The sequence below is a fragment of the Triticum urartu genome, chromosome 7, assembly GCF_003073215.2.
Source record: "Triticum urartu cultivar G1812 chromosome 7, Tu2.1, whole genome shotgun sequence".
Classification (NCBI taxonomy): domain Eukaryota; kingdom Viridiplantae; phylum Streptophyta; class Magnoliopsida; order Poales; family Poaceae; genus Triticum; species Triticum urartu.
In genome coordinates, this window is record NC_053028.1 from 551,445,747 (window position 1) to 551,467,896 (window position 22,150).

General features: G+C 46.4%; 1 protein-coding gene and 1 pseudogene across 1 annotated transcript; both read right to left on the reverse strand.

Moving 5' to 3' along the window:
* Window positions 1–5,427: 5,427 nt before the first annotated feature.
* On the reverse strand, window positions 5,428–10,353 carry LOC125521110 (protein STRUBBELIG-RECEPTOR FAMILY 8-like). Its single transcript, XM_048686160.1, has 16 exons — window positions 10,030–10,353; window positions 9,815–9,950; window positions 9,200–9,271; window positions 9,050–9,115; window positions 8,897–8,968; window positions 8,737–8,808; window positions 8,384–8,455; window positions 8,224–8,289; window positions 8,069–8,134; window positions 7,650–7,981; window positions 7,175–7,419; window positions 6,779–7,050; window positions 6,546–6,681; window positions 6,295–6,434; window positions 6,043–6,199; window positions 5,428–5,831 (listed from the first exon to the last, which is right to left on the reverse strand). The coding sequence occupies exons 1-16, from the start codon at window positions 10,115–10,117 to the stop codon at window positions 5,676–5,678; spliced, it is 2,148 nt and encodes a 715-aa protein (XP_048542117.1). The 5' UTR covers window positions 10,118–10,353; the 3' UTR covers window positions 5,428–5,675.
* A 4,637-nt stretch (window positions 10,354–14,990) lies between these two features.
* On the reverse strand, window positions 14,991–20,213 carry LOC125520311 (annotated as a pseudogene).
* Between the last annotated feature and the right edge of the window lie 1,937 nt (window positions 20,214–22,150).

Sequence of the window (22,150 nt, forward strand, 5' to 3'; positions counted from 1 at the left end):
GTCCAGTGGCTGCTATATAAAGCAATAGAGGCTCTTTGCTGATTGGAGCAGTAAGCACCGGCTGGGTGGAAAGCAGGGCTTTTAGCTCTACAAACGCTGCATCAGCTTCTGGGGTCCACTCGAACTTGTCTGATTTCTTCATCAGTCGGTAAAGAGGCAGCGCCTTTTCACCGAGGCGAGAAATGAATCGACTTAGGGCGGCCAAGCAACCAGTAAGCTTCTGGACATCATGCACACGCACAGGGCGTTTCATTCGGAGTATAGCGCCTACTTTCTCTGGGTTAGCATCGATTCCTCGTTCGGAAACAAGAAAACCGAGTAACTTTCCGCCTGGAATTCCAAACGTGCACTTTGATGGATTGAGCTTGATATCATACCTTCTGAGGTTGGCAAAGGTTTCAGCAAGGTCAGTCACTAGGTCGGAACCTTTACGTGACTTGACCACAATGTCATCCATGTATGCTTCCACATTCCGACTGATCTGAGTGAGCAGGCACTTCTGAATCATCCGCATGAATGTGGCTCCGGTGTTCTTCAAACCGAATGGCATTGTAACATAACAGAAGCACCCAAACGGGGTGATGAAAGTTGTCTTTATCTCGTCGGGTCCGTACAGACGGATCTGGTGGTACCTGGAGTAGGCGTCCAAAAAGGACAAACGCTCGCACCCTGCAGTCGAGTCGACTATCTGATCGATGCGAGGGAGACGGAAGTGATCTTTCGGGCAGGCCAGGTTGATATGCTTGAAATCAATACACATGCGAAGTGAGTCGTCTTTCTTTGGGACCATGACAACATTGGCTAACCACTCGGAGTGATAAATCTCTCGGATAAACTCAGCTGCCAAAAGCCGAGCCACCTCTTCACCGATTGCCTTTCTTTTCTGGATGGTGGACCGTCGAAGATGCTCTTTAATTGGTTTCACCTTTGGGTTGACTCGCAAATGATGCTCAGCCAGTCCCCTGGGAACACCCGGCATGTTAGAAGGCTTCCATGCAAAGATGTCCCAGTTCTCACGGAGGAACTGGATGAGCGCTTCTTCCTATTTGGAGTCGAGTGTGGTTGAAATGTGAGTCGGAGCTGCATTGGGATCCGTCGGGTGAATGTGAATCGACTTCGTTTCACCAGACGACTGGAACGCTGAATCTGTGGCTGGCTTCTTGGCTCGCAGCAAGTCACTCGGATCTGCATTTTTCTGGTATTCTTGCAATTCTACCACGGCCATCTGGGCATCGGCGATCTTTGAGCCCTTCTGAAAGCATTCTTCTGCCTTCTTCCGGTTACCAGAGATAGTGATCACTCCTCTGGGACCAGGCATCTTCAGTTTGAGGTACACGTAGCATGGTCGAGCCATAAATCGTGCATAAGCTGGCCTGCCTAGAATTGCATGATAAGCACTCTGGAAATCCACAACTTCAAATGTCAACTTTTATTTGCGGTAATTTTTGGAATCACCAAAAACCACGTCAAGTGCAATCTGACCGAGGGATGTAGCCTTCTTTCCTGGATGACCCCATGGAAACTCATATGGCTTTCGCTGAGTCTGGACATCGGAATGCTCATTCCCTTCAATGTCTCTGCATATAGTATGTTCAGGCCACTACCACCGTCCATCGGGACCTTTGTCAGTCGAGTGCCTTCGACCACCGGGTCGACCACCAGTGCTTGCCTCCCAGGGGTGGCTATGTGCGCTGGATGGTCAGACTAGTCGAATGTAATGGCAGTCTGTGACCACTTCAAGTAACTGGGTGTTACTGGAGCGACCATGTTCACTTCCCTGTTGATGACTTTCAATCGACTTTTGCTCTCAACGTCAGCAAAAATCATCAGAGTGGAATTCACGTGGGGATAACCATCATCATCCTCTTCCTCATCCTCAGCCTTGTCTGCTTCTTTCTCCTTTTCCTTGGGCTGTTTCTCTCGGAACTGCTGGATTAGGAGCCGACACTGCCGAGTGGTGTGCTTCGGGTAAATGAAATTACCTTCTTCATCTTTTTTGGTGTGGATATGGCACGGCAGATCCAACATGTCATTCCCATCTTGATCTTTTACTTTCTTGGGGTTCCACGGCCCTTTGGGCTTCCCCTTGAACTTTCCTTGCACCACAGCCAAGGCTTCACCCGGAGCAGCTGGCTCGGCCTTGCGCTTCTGTTTCCGACCGGAGTTTCCTCCTCCGGCTTCGTGGGCGACTGCTTTGTGCTTGCTGCTCCGGAGTCGCTCTTCTTCTTCACCATTGGCATACTTGGTGGCAATTTCCATCATCCGAGCCAGAGTCATATTTCCTGTCCAGCCGAACTTCATATTCAACTCTCGGTACTTGACGCCTTCCTTAAAGGCACAAATTGCCTGATGATCCGACACATCTTCTACCGTGTGGTGTAGGGTGATCCATCTATGGATATAATCCCTCAAAGTTTCATTCGGCTTCTGAACACAACATTGTAACTCTGTCAAACCTGTCGGCCGTTTGCAAGTGCCCTCGAATGTTCTAACAAACACTCGGGCGAGATCTTCCCAAGTATAGATGCTGCCAGGCGCTAACTGATTCAGCCATGCTCTAGCTGAGACCTCCAACATCAGAGGAAGGTGTTTCATGGCCACTTCATCATTGCCGCCACCAATCTGGACAGCCACTCGGTAGTCTTCAAGCCAAGTGTCAGGCTTGGACTCTCCTGTGAACTTACTAACTCCAGACGCCAACCTGAAGTTGGGGGAATCACCGCAGCTCTGATAGCTCTACTGAAGCACTCTGGACCAGAGACATGCACCCTGTTGCTGGTTTGTGGACCTCTATCATGGCCCTCTCGGTGAGCTCTGTTTCTGTCGACCAAGCCCTGCACGAGAATAGATCTCGCATCAAAGCCTGGCTCTCTGGGGTCGATTGGAATACCTCGCCCAACACTGTGAGGGCGTCTGTCTTCATGCTGCTGAGGCACGTACGACCCGCTCCTTGGGGAGGCGTGGGCACTCGACGGTGATCATCACGATCGACTCGACGATCATACTACTCTCGGTTTCTGTACTGATCTCGTCGATCCCCACGTCCCTCATGCCTCGGAGGCGATCTTGGTCTATGGGCCGACTGAACTATGTCTGCCATCACGGATCTGCTGTGGATCCTATCCCGCGACTGAGATACAACTGTATTCTGTTCTCCCACCGCCCAGAGCAAGGCTCGGATCTGCACCAGACCTCGACCAGCTTCTGACTGGGAGGGTTGGATCGACTCCGCTATCCGGGCAGCAGCAGCCAGATTCTGGATCGGGGTTCGGTATACCTGAGTCGGAGGAGGAAAAAGCTGGCGTTGACTGGATTCGGGAGCGCGCTGCCGAGCGCGATCGTCGAGTGCGCGTTGGAGGTTCTCCAGTCGAGTGCGCTCAGCCAGGTTGGCCAAGCGCGCCTGCTCTAAGGCCTGGGCCTCAGGGGTTTCTCCAACTATAGGAGTATGCAATGCATCCATGTTCCGGCGGAGAAGTTCCTCCCTCTGCTGCGAGGAGAGGGGTTCGGGGCGGTACTCCTCGTGAACGCGCGACGGATCGCCGTTCCCGTCGCCTCCGTCTTCACGGTTGAAGCCAGGAGGGCTGCGTGGTCCATTGACCATCAGAACTTCAGCCGTTGGGTCGCTGCTGTCGCACTCGGATGCGGTCTCTACGGAGCCAGTCGACAGATCGAACAGGCCGTAGAGAGTTTCGTCGGGCTCGATCGCCGCGACTTGAGGGGTGGCCGACTGGCGGGCCACTGCATGCCTCACCCACCGCTGAAGCCTCGACCGACCGGAGCGTTTGCTCTGGCGAGCCGCAGGGAGGGGGAAAGCTGACGGAGTCGACTGATATTGGGTCGACGGTTGCCGCGGGAGGACGCCGCGGACGCACGCGCGAAAGTGCGTCGCCCCGCGAGCGAGGAGCGCGTCGACGTAGAGTGGAGCCTCCTGAAGCCAAGCGGAGTCGTCGGCGACAAACACAAGAGCGCCGAGACGGATCTCGCGGCCCTCAACCAAACCTCCGCCTGAAACCATAATGAAGGGGATCGGAAAAATTGCAACTTCTTCAATAAGTCGCTAAGACACCTGCCCCACGGTGGGCGCCAACTGTCGTGGTTCTAAGACTGACAGTAGAATAGGGGGGTAAGAATGTAGAGGCAAGATCCTAGCTATGGAGGAGTTGTACACACGAGTTTACGAGTTCAGGACCTTCTCGGAGGAAGTAACAGCCCTACGTTTCGGAGCCCTGAGGCGGTCGACTGAATATATGTGTGTGAATTACAGAAAATGTGAACCCTTGTCCCAGAGGAGGGGGGTGGCTTATATAGAGTGCGCCATGACCCCTGGTCCCCTCTGTTACACAGGGTTCAATGTTCATAAAGGAGGAGCGTTACTGATAACGTCTGCAGTAAAGTGTAGTAAATGCCCATAAAGCTATGGTTTAAGTCCTGACCGTTGCAGAGTGGAAGGTTTCTCATCTTCTAGTGGTCGAGTGTCTTCAAGGTGGTCGAATGAGTACATCTTCACGGTCGAGTGGATGATGGTTTCTCTTCGACTGCTTCTGATTCTTTGTAGAGATGTCCTTGGGGAGGGTATGTTGGACAGATCCATGACCCTATCCTAAGTACATAGCTTCATCATGTAGATCGTGCGGCATTACAGCTCAAGACTCAACGGTAGTATGTAACGCTGCGCAAAGCAGGACCACCAACTGACGGACACAACAAATGCAACCAACACTTTCCCCCTGGCCCCCTTGATCTGCAAGGTATCAAAAGATATGCAAGAACCGAGAAGAGGACACGCACATGGACGTATGGGCTAGGCAAGAGAAACTGCGGTGACTAGCTGAGGGCCGAAGTGAACACATGACACACGCACGTACAGATTGGATCAATGCAGGAGAAAAGGGAGTTGGTCGATTGCTAAGAGGGGACATGCACGCAAGACAATCCGGGGAGCCCACAACACCCGATTTCTAGCAAGCAAAGTAAACTAAGAGATTATAAGACCACTTTAGCCGGACGGGGCCTTTTGGCTCCCGGGCTCATCTGAGCCCGGGAGTGAATAGTAAATTCACCAAAAATAGTAAAATAATTCAAAAAAATCCAAAAAAAAATTATGGTCAAAGATGCTTGAGTGCGTGATGTCCGGTGCGGTTTTAAAAACCATGTTATCAGGATTTGAAACGTTGAGCGACACATCGAAAATCCTCCCAAGGCCCCAACAAAAGAATGAAAACAAAAGAGCCTTCAACATCACCAATATACAAGCACTCAAAAGGATGATGTGCTCGGACGTTTGACATGGCACGCAATTAGTTTGAAAGAAGATATATGTTAGGACGTGACAAGCTAGCGACGTGTGCTTCGCCGCCAATCAGTGAGGCTTCCCACACTGGCAAGGCACACGCAAGTCGCCGTCTGACAGAGGCGTGCGCATTCAACTTGTCACAAATCCTTTTCTCTCCCTTTACTTTCCTTTCCTTTTTTATCTACAACTGATCACCACAACAGAATCCTATATCTATACAAGCCGTTCACAAAATTCCCAGTGTATTTGGTACAAACAGATAAGCTGAAGCTCCTGAAATACCAGACAAAAAATGGAGTAAAAACCGAACACATACTAATACTCACAAAATGATACTATGTTCTGATACAGCTCTGGTTTGTAGGTGACAGGAGGTTTGGCCTCAGACTGCGTCCCACGCGCCTCCTTCGCGCTCCGGGGCACGGTACGAAGACCCTAGGTCGTCTCCCGATTGCCGCCTTAACATGCTAGCCCTCTGCATCAGACGCACAAGTTGCTGGACGACCTCGGAGATCGGTGGACGGAACTCCGGTTCCGGCTACAGAAGGGCAGACAGAAAATTTAGGATCCTACTCTACCTCTCTGAAGAGAATAATTCAGTTCATATATCAACATAGCCACTACTTTTCTACTTTGAGATTGACAGGGGTGAATGATCAGATTGCTACTGAATGCTGTTCATATTTTAGCTGCAAGCTGGACAGATGTTGATGGCCATATGCAGCATGAGAGAAAAGAAAATGATGTACCTGGACAGACAACGCGATTATGTCGGCGAAACGGGACAGAGATTTTGCAGGGTACATCCCTTCCATTGCTGGGTCAACCATCTTGGCAAGCGCATCGATGTCGTGAAGCTGCGGGGTTGCCCACCCGACAAGGGACTGCTCTGACCTCTCCCTGGATCTGCACAACACAATGGTTCAAATATCAACAAGAGAACAAAATGTAATTTTTGGTTCAAATTTACAGCAATAGCTTTTGCAGGTCAGAAATGGTACCTGTCTAGCGGCTTACGGCCCGTAAGTAGCTCTAACATCACTACTCCAAAACTGTACACGTCACTCTTTACGGTATGTGTTCCTGACATGGCAAATTCTGGGGCACTGTATCCAAGTGAGCCAAGCACCTCGGTTGAAACCTGGCAAAACATAACAAAATGATGCCTGATTTAGTCCAACTAACAATGAAAAAAAATATGAAACTGTTGAAAAAAACACCGTTGGCAGTATGTTGCTACTATGTTACTTACCTCTCTCTCAGGATTTGGTGAGAAGGCGGCAAGCCCAGAGTCAGACAGATGTGGGCTGCACTCTTCATCAAGCAGGATATTTGATGACTTGAGGTTTCTATGTACAACAGAGGGCAAGCACACCTCATGCAGGTACCTGAACAAAGGTTAGCAGTACACTGTTGTAAGTTCGCTTCACCAGAAAAGTGCAGAATGAAAGGCACTAGATTCAGTAGATAGTTCAGACAACATACTCCAAAGCTCGAGCGGTGCCTAGCGCTATCCTCACACGGGTGTTCCAAGAAAGGCTCTTGTTCGCCTCATCAGAGAAGTGCAACCTTTCATGTAGTGTTCCGTTTCCGATGTGCTCATATACAAGAAGCCTTTGGCCATGATCAGCGCAATAGCCCGTAAGCGACACGATGTTCGGATGCCTAAGCCGAGAAATGTTTGATACAACCTCAAGAAAATGATCCTCTTCATACAAGGAAAGGGAAGCACTGTCTATCTTCTTCACCGCAAGCACCTGTGGCCGCGCACACAGTTCAATTCTAGTGTATGATGAAGCCAAAATAAAAAGGCCTGAACATGTAAACAATGCTATGCTTGTAAAAGCACTAAAAGTAACTGTTGACTATAAGTAATTTTACCTTTCCATTGGGGAAATCAGCTCTGTAAACACGACCAAGTGAACCCTCACCGAGTAGGGTATCTTGACAGAAGCTGTTTGTAGCAACTTGGAGCGAAGCAACAGTATAAGAAGTTGCCGCACCGGGAACTTTTATCTTCTTTGCTGGAGAACTATTTACACCATACGCCCTCTCAGGAGTGCCAATAGGCCGCGGGAGCACTGAAGCTGCGACAGGAGAGTCTTGATGGATGTTGGTGTTAGAATCTACGCACACACAAAAAGAAACGAGATGGTTGTAAGGATTTGAATTACCAACCAGACAGAATCTAGTAATTTTTACCCTTTTTTTTACATCTTGAAAACAGAAAAAACAACAAAATCTGATTCACTTTACCTCAAACAGGTCTAATCCTACTGCAAGGGAACCTACAAATCCCTATGTTTACTTCAAATGGTAACGAGAAACTATCATGCGCGAAGAAATAGGAGCATACCTCTGTCTATGTTTACTGCAAGAGCACCTACAAAGTCTTTCGGTTCACTGGTACCACCATCCTTTCTTTTATGGACACTGTGAAGGCAGAACACCAGCGCGAAAAGTATACATGAAGCAGCAGCCACTGACCCAACAGCCAACCCTACAAGCAGACCTGTTTGCCGGCCTTGCTTCTTGTCACCTTCTTCGATAGGGATATCATCCTCAGGGCCATTTGGAAAAGTTGTCGGTACTTGAGGACGATCTGGCTGAGCAACCGGACTCTGAGACGGTGGCATGATAATCCGTGGTGGAGATGCAGGCATATTGATAAATGAATTCCCTCCAGCGCTATGGTTGCAATTGCACTGACCCATCAGTATCTAAAAATTATGATTTGTGTAGTAAAATAGCAATGAAATATGTTATAGTGCCTACCTCAAGTCTGGAATCGAGCTGAGTTCCCCGGGTATCAAGCCACTGAAGTTGTTGTTTGCTATATTTCTGTTTAAAGGCGCAATTATCGAACACATCAGATGAAAAAGCAGGCAAGGTATATTAGCAGTCATGTTGGCAAATGGGAAGTCACTTACAGTGTAGTAAGGCTTAGGTTGCTGAGGACACTGACTGTGCCCGATAGTTGATTATTTTGCATATAGCTGCACAATGGGATGAAAGTAAAGAATTATGGAACAACCATGAAACTGAAACACAAAAGTGAGAAGATCGAGTTTAAGACTATTTAGTACTTACAGGCTAGAAAGATTTGACAAAGAGACAAAAGAAACTGGAAGATTCCCTGACAAGTTGTTGAAAGATAAATCCCTGAAAGGATTTTAAAAAGCTTAAGATGAAGTCATGTAACAGGGAAAATGCATATGCACTGCTAACAGTTATGCAGTGACCCGCCTTAGTGCCGATGATCATCATTTCATCACACATTTCACAGGTAAAACTGGATAATTAAATTCATCTTTGGCATGCAAAAAAAGACGAAGAAAGAGAATGATATAGCTCATAGCTTCGGTTTGGGCACCCCTTTCCTTATTTAGTGAATGATGTACTCTAAAAAGGACAAAGAAAAATATATTCTCAGTAGGCCTTACAATACAGAAAGCGAATTGAGGCCCCCAAATAGTTCGCCGATTTCCTGGAACAGAGAGTTGTGACTGACATTGCTGCATGCAGATGTTATTTGTAGTTAGACTATGTCACATAAAAAATGCCACAAATTTAATTGCATATTTGCGGTAGTAAGCAACTTACAGGTAGCCAAGTGATAAGATGTTGGATATAGAGTATGGGATGTTGCCAGAAAAATTATTTCTCGCCAAATTCCTGCATCATCGCTATGAGTAAAACAGCAAGAACAAATTACTTGCAAATGGTAATGAAGATGGGCAAGGTGAGAAGCATTACAGATGGATAAGATTTGGTGGCAGCTGATACGGAATTACATCATGCAAGCTGTTGTTACTCAAGTCCCTGCAAGTACAGAAATGAAAATAATATGAACTTTAAGGAAAACATAGAGCAATGAAGATTTGTACTACTGATGTTAGCTCATACATCGTTGTCAGTGCCACTAGACTGGACAGTAGGTAGCCAAGAGTGCCATTCAATCCCATACCAGAAAGGTTGCTGCAAAATAGGGGTGGAAGCAGGGTGTATCAGTGTTGATTAACTTTGTTTCAGAGAAATTCGTATGACAACAACGGTAAAATCAGATAAAAGCAGAATGAAGGGGAAAGTAAAATTGGCACAAATATGCAGAATCTTCTGTCAGTAACATCTTGATAGTCTAGAGCAACTTTAAATTGAAAAGCACAAATACATAGAGGTTTCTCCAAAGCTTGGTACCAAAAGCTTAGCCAAACAAAACTACGTAGTCAGTTTCAGAGCAGGGTTGCATAAATCTCTGTTTTCCACAGCATGCATGCAGAAGAACGAAAAAGGAGAACTTTTTGTCCCAGAAATAAACAGAGATTTTTCTGGCCAGCGCATATGGTAAATGTTCGTACACTTTTCCGGTGTCCAAAATGCCTGCAAAGGATGCAAATGCTGACAGAATTTTCCCTGCAAGACGCTGCCATGCCAAACCTTTCATGCAACCAGAATGCAGCTACCTTTGCCCTCTTTAATTCTTCATCAGTAAACGATTTAGGACAAGAGGGAGACCCTTACATTGAGGTGATGGCGGAGCCCGAGCAGGAGACGCCCATCCAGGCTGCGCCGCAGGGGTCGCCGCCGCCGGCCGCCGACCAGCCGACGAGCTGAGCCGGGCTGTTCCAGGAGGTGTAGAGGTCCCCAAGAGCCGCAACTGCAAGAACCCAGAGCACACCAAACATCAGACACACAACGAATGCCTACCAAGAAACCAAGACAGGGGGTGGCATTACCGCCGGCGGCGTCGGTATCGGCCCCGACCACGGGAACAAGGGCGAGGAGGAGGCCGGCAAAAGCGGCGGCGGCGGCCAGCGCCGCCATCCTTGGCCCTCCCTCCGGTAGGAAAACCCTCGTCGCGGCTATCTTCTCGGCTGACACGACCTGGCCGCGGTGATCACCATTCCCGACGGCACATGCCTCGCTCTTATCTATCTATCCGGGGCTAGTTAATATAGAAAGGAGTGCACGATGCCATGCTTGCTCGAGGCAGTGGGCGCGGGAGGGGATGCAGTGTGGCGTCGGCAAGGATTGGTCCCTCTCCCCCATCCGCTTCCTGTCTCTGGGTTCCCGGGTCCTTGTCTCGCTGCGGTTGTCCGCGGTGTGGGGTACCGCCGCGGCGTGCTTTTGGGCGGCTTCGTAAATGTGGGGGACGACAACGAGCTGTTGGAGGGGAAGGCGAGCTGGCGCACCGATAAAAAAATGATCATGGGTTTAGAGTTTACACACAAGGCACATCTATTATGCCACAAACTTTAAATCAAAATTCGGCCCATCTAACGGCTAGAGAGGACGAGGTGCGGGTGACATATTTCAGGGCAAATGGAAAAGTGTACAAAGCCTCTTTGGGGTTTTTTTTTTGAGAAAAATTAATCATTTGTCATGGTAGTACAAGGAACATCGGAAAAAAAAAATACAGGTCCATAGACCATCTAGCAACGACTACAAACTCTTGAGCAAGCCGAAGGCGCGCTGCCGTCATTGCCTGATCCTCCCTCATCGGAGCCGGACAAAACTTGTTGTAGTAGCCGGTCAATAAGTCATCGTGCTAAGACCCCAAATGACCAACGTAGCAGAACATCAATCCCACTGATGAAAAGAATCATAGATTAGAAGGATGCAATCTGAAGACACGTGAATTAAAACGAACGAAGATTGTATCCATGAAGATCCACGGAAGACCAACGCCAATTGAATCCCATGAGATCTGTCGGAGACACGTGCCCTTCGATGAGCTAGACGCACTATCGGGCGGGGGATAGAAGGGCAGGAGTGCATGACCTTATTTCATCTTCAGATAGCCGTCATCGCCTCGCCTTCCTGGGCATGAGACAAAACCTAATAGACCTTAAAGGAACACCTAAAAACGGAGCAAGAACTCTCTCGCGGGCAAGGGCTGAGGTCCACCGTGCTTTCATGACCCTAATGTTGGGTTACGCTAAGTGCATCGACTGCAATATAAAATTTTCCTTACCTACAGATCAACCAGGAACATGTTATGGAAGTAGATCATGAATCGTTAGTGCAAGACGCGCAGTGCCGTGGAGCAGAAAGAGTTGAGACAGCGCGTCTCCGGAGTCGTCTCCTCCTCATCGATCTTCCTCGAACAGCCAGTCACCGGATCCCATGAACAGCTTCGTCGGAGCGATGCAGGTGCACCGCCTCTAATGGTATTCGTGCGTGTAGGAGGAACATCATGTGGCGAACTGCTAGGTTCGATCACACAGCCAGCGGCGAGTGGAGGTGGCTAGTTGCAACACATACAAAGCCCTAATGATGGCGCCGAAGCGATCAACTGAATACGTGTGCCGCACCTCTACTATATATAGGCATCCGTCGTAGGCTCTACTCTTGGGCCTCGCACGAATCCTAAAGCCCAAAATTTACTCGGTCATGATCCAAGTCCAGCTCGAATCACATCCAACCAGTGTCCTTGGATCCAATCTCGCAGATTCCTTCCCTTAAGCGTGTGACCCCTTAGGTTCTCGTTCACTTGGTCGTGAGTCAGATCACACCCAGCTCGGCTAGTCGGTAGCGGCCTCTGGCAAAGCGTGCCAACTCCAAGTGTCCGATGAAGCTGGTTAGGCAAACTTGTACATCACACTTCTATTCCCTTTGCCACACAATATATGTTGCCTGGCTTAAGGCGAGTCTGTCATCCTTGTGCTAGCCCGGCCTCTTTCTCACTCCACTAATGACGACCACCAACCGGATTATCTCATAATCCTTGTCGCATGGCCATCCTTACCTTGGTCAGATCACACGAGGGTCCCAGAGTATATCTCTCCTAATCGGAGGGGCAAATCTCATCTTGCTCGACCATGTCTCACCGCATGGGTCTGGACTAGCCCGAAACCTACCATTATAACTACCCAATTACGGAGTAGCGTTTGGTCGGCCCAAAGAAGGTCTGTCATCATCTCGAGTGCATGCGTCAGCTCGGGTTTTAGGGACATAGAACGTATGTTCTATTAGAGACTCACAGACGATCTATTGTTGCGTCTCATAGTCGGGTTTGCCTGACTCGGACCTTATCTGGACTCGGATCCGACTATGTCATATCCGACCAGATCCTTCCGAGTCCATATTATCCAGCTAGCATCCAATGCTCCATGGCTAGTGAGACCGAGCAATCCATCGTGTCATATGCTAGTCTATTCGGCTACGGGTCCACGCAGCCCTTTCGACTAGGAACCTTTTAGGACAGTCATCATATAATGCATAGTCCCACAAATAAGTCACATACTTGTTGATACACAGTATTGATAACGTTCAAAGACTATCTTTATTCATAAACATATAGAAAATATCATCGTACATTATTGCCTCTAGGGCATATCTCCAACACCTAAGGCCACCGGAGATGTCTCCGGGCAGTAGCAGCACTGGCAGGAGGCAAAAAACTTTAGTCGTGTGGGCAAGAGGTGGAGGGGTATGTCTTTTCTGACACTCTTTAGAACTAAAATTTCATTTCGTTGAACTAACATGGGTCTGAGGGTACGGTTACAAATTTGCATCCCTAGACATGTTCACCTGATGCAATGGTTATGTTTGTTGAAATATATTGCTCGCATCTCTTCATCAGTTCGGACTTTTAGATTAAATGGTTGGAGCATGAATTCAATATGGTATCATAGACAAGAGGTCTTGAGTTCAAGACGTGCCATGGCCGGACTGGCCCCCAAAGAGGAGGAGGAGGACAGTGGCAGGTTTGTCAACTCCGGCTTAATCTATTTTGCGTGTTCGAGCAATACTTCCGCAACAAAGACGTCAAGGGCGCGGGCAATGGCAAGGGCAGTTGTGGATGATATTTGTCCATAGGTTATTATGTATGTCGATCATGTCAATTTTTGATAGTCTGATGGCAATGTATTGATGTAATGGCCCTGGATGATCTTTGTCCATAGCTTATTATGTATGTAGGTCATGCCAAGTTTTGATACTCCAATGACATGTATTAATGTAGTAGTCATGGATGATCGTAGATGTAGTAGGATGCATGTGGTTGTATGGGATTGGGGTTTGCTAAATGAGGTCCTGGTTATGGAATCAAAAATTTGAGATGGCGCGGACAATGACCAGACGCATCCATGAACATTGCAGGAAACTGATTAGTTATATGCAGGACGCTATAATAAACCCGGACGGACGAAGAATTAGTAAGCAGCAAAAGGCCTCTTTGATTCAAAGGATTACAAAAGACCTCTTCCAAAAACACAGAAATGTGGAGACATGAGAATTGGGTGTTTTCAACAATTCTGTAAATAACTCTTCTCCCAAGTCTTGAAAGAAAACGACAAGCGAAACTTTTGTGTGTTATGGAAAGGGAAAAAAAGAAATTGGTTGTCATGGCATGTCGAACATACATGGAGAAAAAAAGAAGCAGAGAAAACACTTTACACCGACGAGATTATCATCGAGAGTGCAGACACAAGTGATGAGAGGGTCCTTTCAGTGTGTCCTCCCGTGGTAGGCATCTTATTAGTTGTTAACATTCGAGAGACCCATAGTCAAACACACTGGATCGCGTCCATCCAAGAACCCGTGACGTGCTACCAAACTGAATAATGTTGTGAGCACTGAGCAGAACAACAGTCTCCTAAAAAGGCAGAGCAAAAGTTGACAGGGACAGAGAAAAGAACTGTTGGACCCGGCCGGTTAACTGTGTCAGTGTGTCTGCGTGTGTAACAACAGTCCTTGGGCAACTTGCCCTCCAAAAGTCGTGCTAATCGGAATCAGATTGACAGACAGGAGAAGCTTCCAAACAGGAACGTGCTAGGAGGTTCACTGATCACCAGTAATTCAGACCTGTGAGCATGGAGGCACCCTCCCGTGACTATAACTAGGCTAAGGACTAGTCAAGCCGATCGGTCGGTCGGTCGAACGAACCAGCCTCTCCAATAATTAACCAGAGCAAGCAAAGTGACTTTATTAAGCCGGATCTTTTTATTAAGCCGGATCTGATCTCGCGGCCAATGGCCATGCATGCGACCCCCGCGCCCACCGGCACGGCGCGGCCGCGTCGCGCTCCGCCGTGTCGCGTCCCGCCGACTGGGCGGATCAATAGCGCGGATTTACAGCTGGAAATCGCGCGTCCGTTTTGTCGGCGAGCCCCCCTGATGCGCCGTGCCGTCGGTTACAGAGCGGCCGATGCAACAGGCCAATAATCATGGCCGGGTTGGACCCTGAATCCAGTGATGTGATGACTCCACCGGGTCAGATAATTAGGTGTAGACCTTTCTCATCACTCGATTGGCTCAGTTCAGATAGGAGATAGAAGTGAAAAGCAATTCTTTGCCTCCGACTTCTCAACGCAGGAATGTTGTTCCCGAACAAGAAATGATGAGCCAGCGTTGCCAGCATAGGCCAACACTTGCACAGAAAAGTGAGGTCGCCGTGACAGGAAAATGTTACGAACTGGTACCTTGTTATACCGTGTTCAGAGGCCGGGATTTTTCTTGAAACCCTGGGTCAGAAAGAGACGCTGCCTGCTAACAACTCACCCCGGTTGCTCGCAAATTGCCATCGGCGTCACCGCGTCAGGACATCGGTTCGATGAAAACAACAAAACATGAATAATGGGCATCCGTTGCAGCTACCCTTCCCTGTCCCACGCCCGTACCAAAGGGGACGTTAGACACGAACAAAAGGACTGCCAACAGACGAAACGTGATGCAGACCGGGCAGGAAGCACAAGTGCAAGCCAAGTATACTTACGCTATAGCAGGATGAATAAGACGGACGGGTACCCAGATCTCGCCGATTTTTACAAATCTTAATACCCGAGGGGCGGCTAGTGAAGTGCGGCCATGGAAGGCTCAAAGGCTAAAATCCAAGAGAGCTCAGGGACGGACAAAAGGGCAAGGAAATGTGCACGATTGGGACGGATGGATGGTGTGTTCGATGACGTGGGGTCAACAACCTGTTGAGATTAGACTCTCTGGATGATCACCGAGTTGGCAACGCCGGCTTCCTCAATGGTCTTGGTCGCGTCGTCGAGCGGCTTAGGGGGGAACCCGACCTGCAGGGTGTAGTCGCTTGTTTCTCCTGGCCTTGTTGTGTTGATGAATGCCCGCACGTCGCTGATCGTGTGGCTTGTGTTGAAGCGCGCAACCACACGGCTGCCGTCTACAAACCTGATCTGGAGAGAGGTTGACGGCAGAGAATCATCCACTGTGATAGTCTTGGGCACGGTGGTGGTCGCAGTGCTAGAAGCAGCAGCCGCGGGGGTGATATCCGAAGGAGCAGAGTTTTCAGAAGGTGCCGCGAGAATTCTCCCCCCTCCTTGAAACGGGGCCGGGCGCTTGAGTGACTCCTGTGTTCAGGTATCGATGATTATTGCGCCGGCAACCATTTAAGAAACATATGGAGCGCACAGAAATTACATGATACTTACAGGACATTTTTCTTCTTTACGGATAAGATTTACGTTCACCTTAGACCTCCCATCAGCCGGCGCAAGCTCAGTTGGGCATTCAGACTTCATGATGCTCTAGAGAAACAGAAAAATCAAAAGATAGATAAGTGGATTACTTGCATTCAATTCAGCACAAACAGATATAACAAGCAACATGTGACAGAATAAAAGAAGAAATGCATGTTCCACACACTTTATAATATAGCCGAACAGAAAGTGTTACGAGTAAGACCAACAGATTCAATCAGGGGATAAGCAACAACAAAGGAGTTCGAACAAAATATAGCTGATAAAGCTACCTGTTTTTTTTCCCTTTGCGTACTTCATCAAGAAATCAGGATGCCTTGATATGCAGAATTATTTTACTCGGCAAGCTACTGCAATACAATGATAACTTGCTACGAAACAAGTTATTGGACAGAAAATATGTGTAACTAATGGCAAAAAAATTGCCTAACCACTAACACATCCATAACTCTAGCTTATATGTATTAACTGGGACCATTGCAGAAATAAGAGGAGCCGTGAGACACCATCACTGAAGCAAAGCTGAGTTAGTTTCTTGAATACTCCCTCCGTCCACGAATAAGTGTACATTTTTCATTCAAAATTTGTCCACAAAAGAGTGTACTTCTATCTTTCCAATGCACTTTAAAGTGAAAAAAATGTTTCTCTATCATCACGCGGTAATCAAGACCTATAACATTCACCACATGGTCTCCTCATTTTCTGCATGCACTTGGCTCATTGGGGGTGGGGTAATTAAAGAGAAGAGAGATGGTGGCTTGCACTTCCTAAACATTTTTTAACTTCACTCCGTAATCTGTCCTAAAATTTCTATATGTACACTGGAGGGAGTACCAGCTCAAAAACATTACGTCTAACAACATGGAAAAAGGTCACTCAGACATTATTTCAATTAGCTAAATGCTCATGCGCTGGTACAGATATATATTTTTGGCTATATATTGTCGGTTGTTTAAAAACTTGTGCCATATAATCCATGAATTTGTACAAAATTAATAAACATAATCTAAAAACATACATTAGTCAAATCAAGCATATGTACATCCTCCATAAAATGGTTGACACCTGTGGTGATTCCTATTAACTTTTAAGCTGTGAATGGACCACTGCCAACTCAGATCCTTATGAGTAAAGATTAACCATTATTATGCTATATTGCACACATAATCATCAGCATGCAACGGCAAAAGGTTCAAGACAGAACTATCACTCCATGTTGTAAACAGAAGGGTGAACATAAAGCATTATAAAAGTAAAAGGAATAGCAAAAAGCATATATCAATTCACGAGACATATATAACAACCAGTAGTGCATATACACTCAGTTGCACACATCAGAGTTCTTTTTACCTCTAAAAAGGATGCATGCTCTGGGTCGTTGAAACTTCTGAGTGGACCGTCGTCTACTGTGAACCCATCGCTCCAGAAGTAGATGTTGTGAACAATTTCCTCTGGTGGCTGTGGTGCGTCAGGCTGTACAGTTTCACCTGTTAGAAGTCTGCTAGCCCCAGGAAAGCTCCTTGAACTAGAAGATTGCCGGCGAGCTGGGCCTTGCTTAGCTCCCTTCCTCTTAGCTTGCTTAAAAACCTCATCCGCAACATTTTTGCGTTTGGATCGATCTCTAACAACCATTCCGCTGAACAAAGTAATATGAAAGTTAGAAGCCTATTAAAAATATAGAAGTAGAAAGGCTGCACAGCATACAATTTATAAGAGCCTTCACTGCATCATCTATGGATCTACCTATGATCCTTACAAATCATGTTATCACTGATACAATGATATCTAAATATGTATGACACCCAAGGCCAATCAGTCAGGACTAACTTCCTGGTAAGTTCAAGGACGAGGAAGTGGCAAGCTATTCCAAGAAGTGACCAAGTCAGGCTAATTTAAATATGTTCTCCATGTAATCACATTTTCCATAACATCATGGCAGAAGATATAAAAATAAATATTTAATTCTTAGTTTGAGACAGTTCTTTTGGGTGGTTCCTAGATTTTTAAGGGTCCTGGATGTGTTCTTGCCTAAGTTTTCTGTAGGTTTGGGATAAAGCCTAGAATGTAATACTCCCTCTGTTTTTATTTAGTCTGCATATTAGGTTTGACCGAAGTCAAACTTTGCAAAGTTTGACCAAGTTTATAGAAAAATATATAAACATTTACCATAACAAATCTATATGATGTGAAAGTACATTCAATAATGAATCTAGTGGTATTGATTTTTATTGTATATATTAATATTTTTGTTTATAAACTTAGTCAAAACTTACAAAGCTTGACTTTGACCAAAGCTAATATGCAGACTAAATAAAAACGGAGGGAGTACATACTAATCACCACAAAAGAGCAGGGAAAACCACGATCCATGCCTGCTGAGAAGTGGCCTCCAAGTAGTCGAAGAATAGTTTGTTGCAGAAGATATATTTATGAATACTGTACAAAAGAACATGTGAAATCGAAGGTGTTTTTCTAATCATGGAATCAATTTTAAGTTTCCATCTAATTACCAGAATTAACTAGCCTGGAATCAACCTGGTTCCACTAGATTCTATAAATTGGCTGATGAATAATCACCACGAATAAGTCCAAGCCCATGTTGTTTTTTCATTCCATATGCCTTTGCTAACATATGATAAAACACTTCAATTATGGCCATAGGGATTATGCCTAACCAAAACCCATCAGAAATAACCCAAATCTAGTTGAACATGGCAACTCAACAATAAGAAACAAAATAACTAGGTAACCAACAAGTTTACCAATTACTAGAGCTCACGCATATTCTCACATCCTTGCCAACTAGCTGACCCCATAACAATATCCAGAGATTCATCTCTGATAATAATAATAATAATAATAATAATAATAATAATAATAATAAAACAGGGCAATCGTTTCTAACTCCCATCTTATGATTTCCTTCTTAATTACACAAACTTCGTACTATCACAACTTTATGAACATATCATATTACGGAGAACCAGTTCACAGTACTGGAAAGTAGCCTAGCAAGTTATATCAGATATCCAAGAACTTGAGAACTTACTTTTTGTCCATGGTGCTAACTAAGATTACTATAGCACTTCTATAATAAGAACAGACAGGTAAATTTAAGGACTACAGCTGTACCACAAAGTCACACCAGCAATTGTAAAACGTAAGTTGCTCACAACTAAAATACCCAAATGCTGGATAACTCTACCGACTAAATTGATCCACACACAATACTAACTAAGGATTTAAACTTATTGGTATGCTGTGAAGATACAGCAAAATTTTAAAGAGCTTTGTCGCCAGTCATTGAACTTCGAACACAAATCACAAGTCTAGAGAAACGCTACCTTGACAAACTGAAACCAGTAATGCCATATCAATATACACAAACCCGTACTCTATGCAGGGACACTGCATAAGTATTGCAAGATTGCAAACATAGATCAGCAATTTGTGGCTACTAAGGAACAGATAAGATGGTCTAGAAGAACAACATTTAACTCTCATGCCATCCCAACGATTTGGCGCTCACACAGATTTCAATATTGTATCTATACAAGACCTAGGGCCCCAGGCATTCGGCAAAATAATGTTAGCAGAACCGAACGCTATCCAGAAATTCACAAGAGTATGGATACTAATAATGAGTAAACGTGAAAGCACCCAGCAATTTTAGCACGTTTAGTTAGCTCCCTCTCACCACAAATCCAGCGGCCCCTCAATTCGCAGCGACCCCCCTGGATCACAAAATTAGGCGAAAAACAACGCAACCTAAAACCCTAGAAATGGGTTGCCTCTGCGATCTAGCTAGAAATGAAGCAAGCATCGCAAAATCCTGGGATGCAGGTAGCACTGACCTCCTCTCGCCGCCGGTGTACAACTCAGGGGGTGGCGCCCACTCGTCGTCGTCCGAGTCCTCGCCTTCGTCCGACCCCGCGCGCCCCTTGCCACCTCCGAGATCGGAGAGCGTCCTCACAGTCCCCCTCCCACTCGCACCCCCGCTCCCGCCCCGCGCTTGGTGGCTCCTCTTCTGCCTCTTCGCGGGCCTCCTCCTCCGCTCATCTGCCGCCGCAGACGCAGCGGCGAGGGCGGCATCCTCGTCGTCGTCCTCGTCGCCGCCGCCCACGTAGTCCTCGTCGTCCTCATCCTTGTCGCCGCCGCCCACGTAGTCCTCGTCCTCGGAGTCCGCGCCATCGACAGCGGCTGGAACCGGTGGTGGGGGCTGGGGTGCCGGATCGGGGCCATCGGCGTCGACCTCCGTGTTGTCGTAGAAGGAGCGAACGGCGGCCTCGAGGGCCCAGTTGTGGCCCCTCGAGGAAGAAGGCCGCCTCGTCGGGGGTCGCCGAGGTGACGGCGCAGAACGACTCCACCAGAGACTGCGCCTCCGCGGCCGGGGGCGCGTGGGTGGCATCTCCGGCGGCCATCTCGGCTGCGGCGGCCGCGTGTCTGGCTTGGAAGGCTTTGGGAGGAAGCCTTCTCGTCTCGTTTGCCTCTCCCTTTTGACCGCGTCTGGCCGTTTGGGCCGTCACTCCGCGATGGGCTACCGACTTCGAGGTTTTTTGTTTGGGCTTTGAGTTTGGAGAAGCAGTTGTTTGTTTAGCCCGTTAGTACCTTGAATTTGTTGGCAAACACAACTTTAGTCCCACCTCGCCCTATTTAGTTCGCATACACCGAAATAAAAGGACAGCTCTAGCAACCCTATTGCTGGGCTTTGTCGCGTTAGCCTATCACCCAAGCTCATTTGTGGGGGAGCAAAAGTTAGTCACAGATCTTGCTGGGCCTTGTGGCTCGGAGGCCTCTTACCCAAGAACATTTGTGGGGGAGCAAGAATCAATCTGTGCACTAACTTTTTAATATCTGTGACAAACTTTTTTATACTCTACTACACATTTTAATGTGATTTTTCTGTTGAGATATCTTTTATGATTTTGCTAAAGCACATTTAGATGTGCCCTGATATTGAACATCTAGGTCCTAGGTCGTTGATTTTAGGTGGAGAATCATGCGGGTATTTTCTTTTTTTTTTCTCCTTTTTATGTTTGATTGAGTCATTGAGATGCACAATAACTAAGGCACATCCAGATGTGCCCTAGACATGCAAAAGCATGAACTTTCAATATATTTTTTATCCATTAAGCATGTATTTTTTTCTTTACAAAGTATGTCTAATTTTTACATTACCCCCGGCAAGATAAATATCAACTTAAATTCTCATTATCACGTGGAATCAAATTTCTGCATGATGGTTTTCTTATCCCGGTGGTGATTTATCATGTGTGAAGATCTTGATGACAACAAAAGATCCATAGAATTAAGAGAGGACGAGCAACTTACGCATCTTGTTTGACCTCCACGCTCTGAATTATTAGGTTCGACCTTTTTCGCTTGCTTGATGTAGCGTGGAGCTTTAATCTGAAGAACCTAGTGAGTAATGCACTATATTGATTTGACTTAAGATGCTTTGATGTGGCACACAAAAGGGAATTTTGGTCCAGTATGTTACGCTCGATATGGGTTACAATGCATTTTGCCTTCTTACATATTGCTCGAGACTGCAAGGGAAACTCCAGATTTTGGAAATGCTCACCGTCCTATAAGTACGAGTATTTCTTTTAAAGACTACATTTGGTACAAATATAAAGAAATAGCCCATTTAAAGTAGTTTCACAATCATTTCATCAATAAATACAAAAACTATGCATTTTAGGATTCCAACAAAACATGAGTGGCTCACTTGTTATTGACGTAATAATGTATAGTTGATGATTCTGTGTCGCAAAAGTCTTTAAAAGAAGTATCATAACCAAAATTTAGTAATTCAACACAATAGAAGCCAAAGAGTATTTAAATTATTTAGCGGTTAGCAGTTGAGTTGTCAATTCAACCACACTTGAAACAATGCTTGTTTGAAAGAATTATTAGTAGCAATGACAATACGGTGAATGGAGTGGAGTACGTGGCAAAGCAGTATCACAACAGCAAAAATGCCCGACAGCTGCCAAACACAAGTAACTTTAAAGAAAGCAACAATAGTATTAAAATGTAAACACATGGGTGAATATTTGGGACGTTGCATGGATGATTTCTAAACACAAAAGATAATTCACTAGGGTCAAGAAAAAGGGCATCCATCACCGTGAGAGGTATATCAAGATATACGCTCTGCTCGCTTGAAAAAACTCCCTCGCGCTTATTTTCTGGGCTGGCCCATTGGTTGCTCGCTTCTTTTCCTCAGTCACTCAGAATGATCGTTGTACTGGTTTTTGTTCTGGTTTTCTGTGGGTTTTCTTTTGTTTTTTCTTTGTTTCTTCATGGTTTTCTTCGTTTCCTTGACTTCTTTCACCGTTTTCTTTGTTTCTTTTTTCATTTTTAACTTTTAATTGTTTTTCTTTATTTCTTCTTCTACAATTTCTTTT

Coding starts and splice junctions, on each gene's coding strand:
- LOC125521110 (XM_048686160.1), bottom strand. CDS start 10,117: ATGGCGGCGCTGGCCGCCGCCGCCGCTTTTGCCGGCCTCCTCCTCGCC. Junction 8,290..8,383: donor TTGTCAAATCTTTCTAGCCT/GTAAGTACTAAA, acceptor CCCATTGTGCAG/CTATATGCAAAATAATCAAC. Junction 8,135..8,223: donor AACCTAAGCCTTACTACACT/GTAAGTGACTTC, acceptor GCCTTTAAACAG/AAATATAGCAAACAACAACT.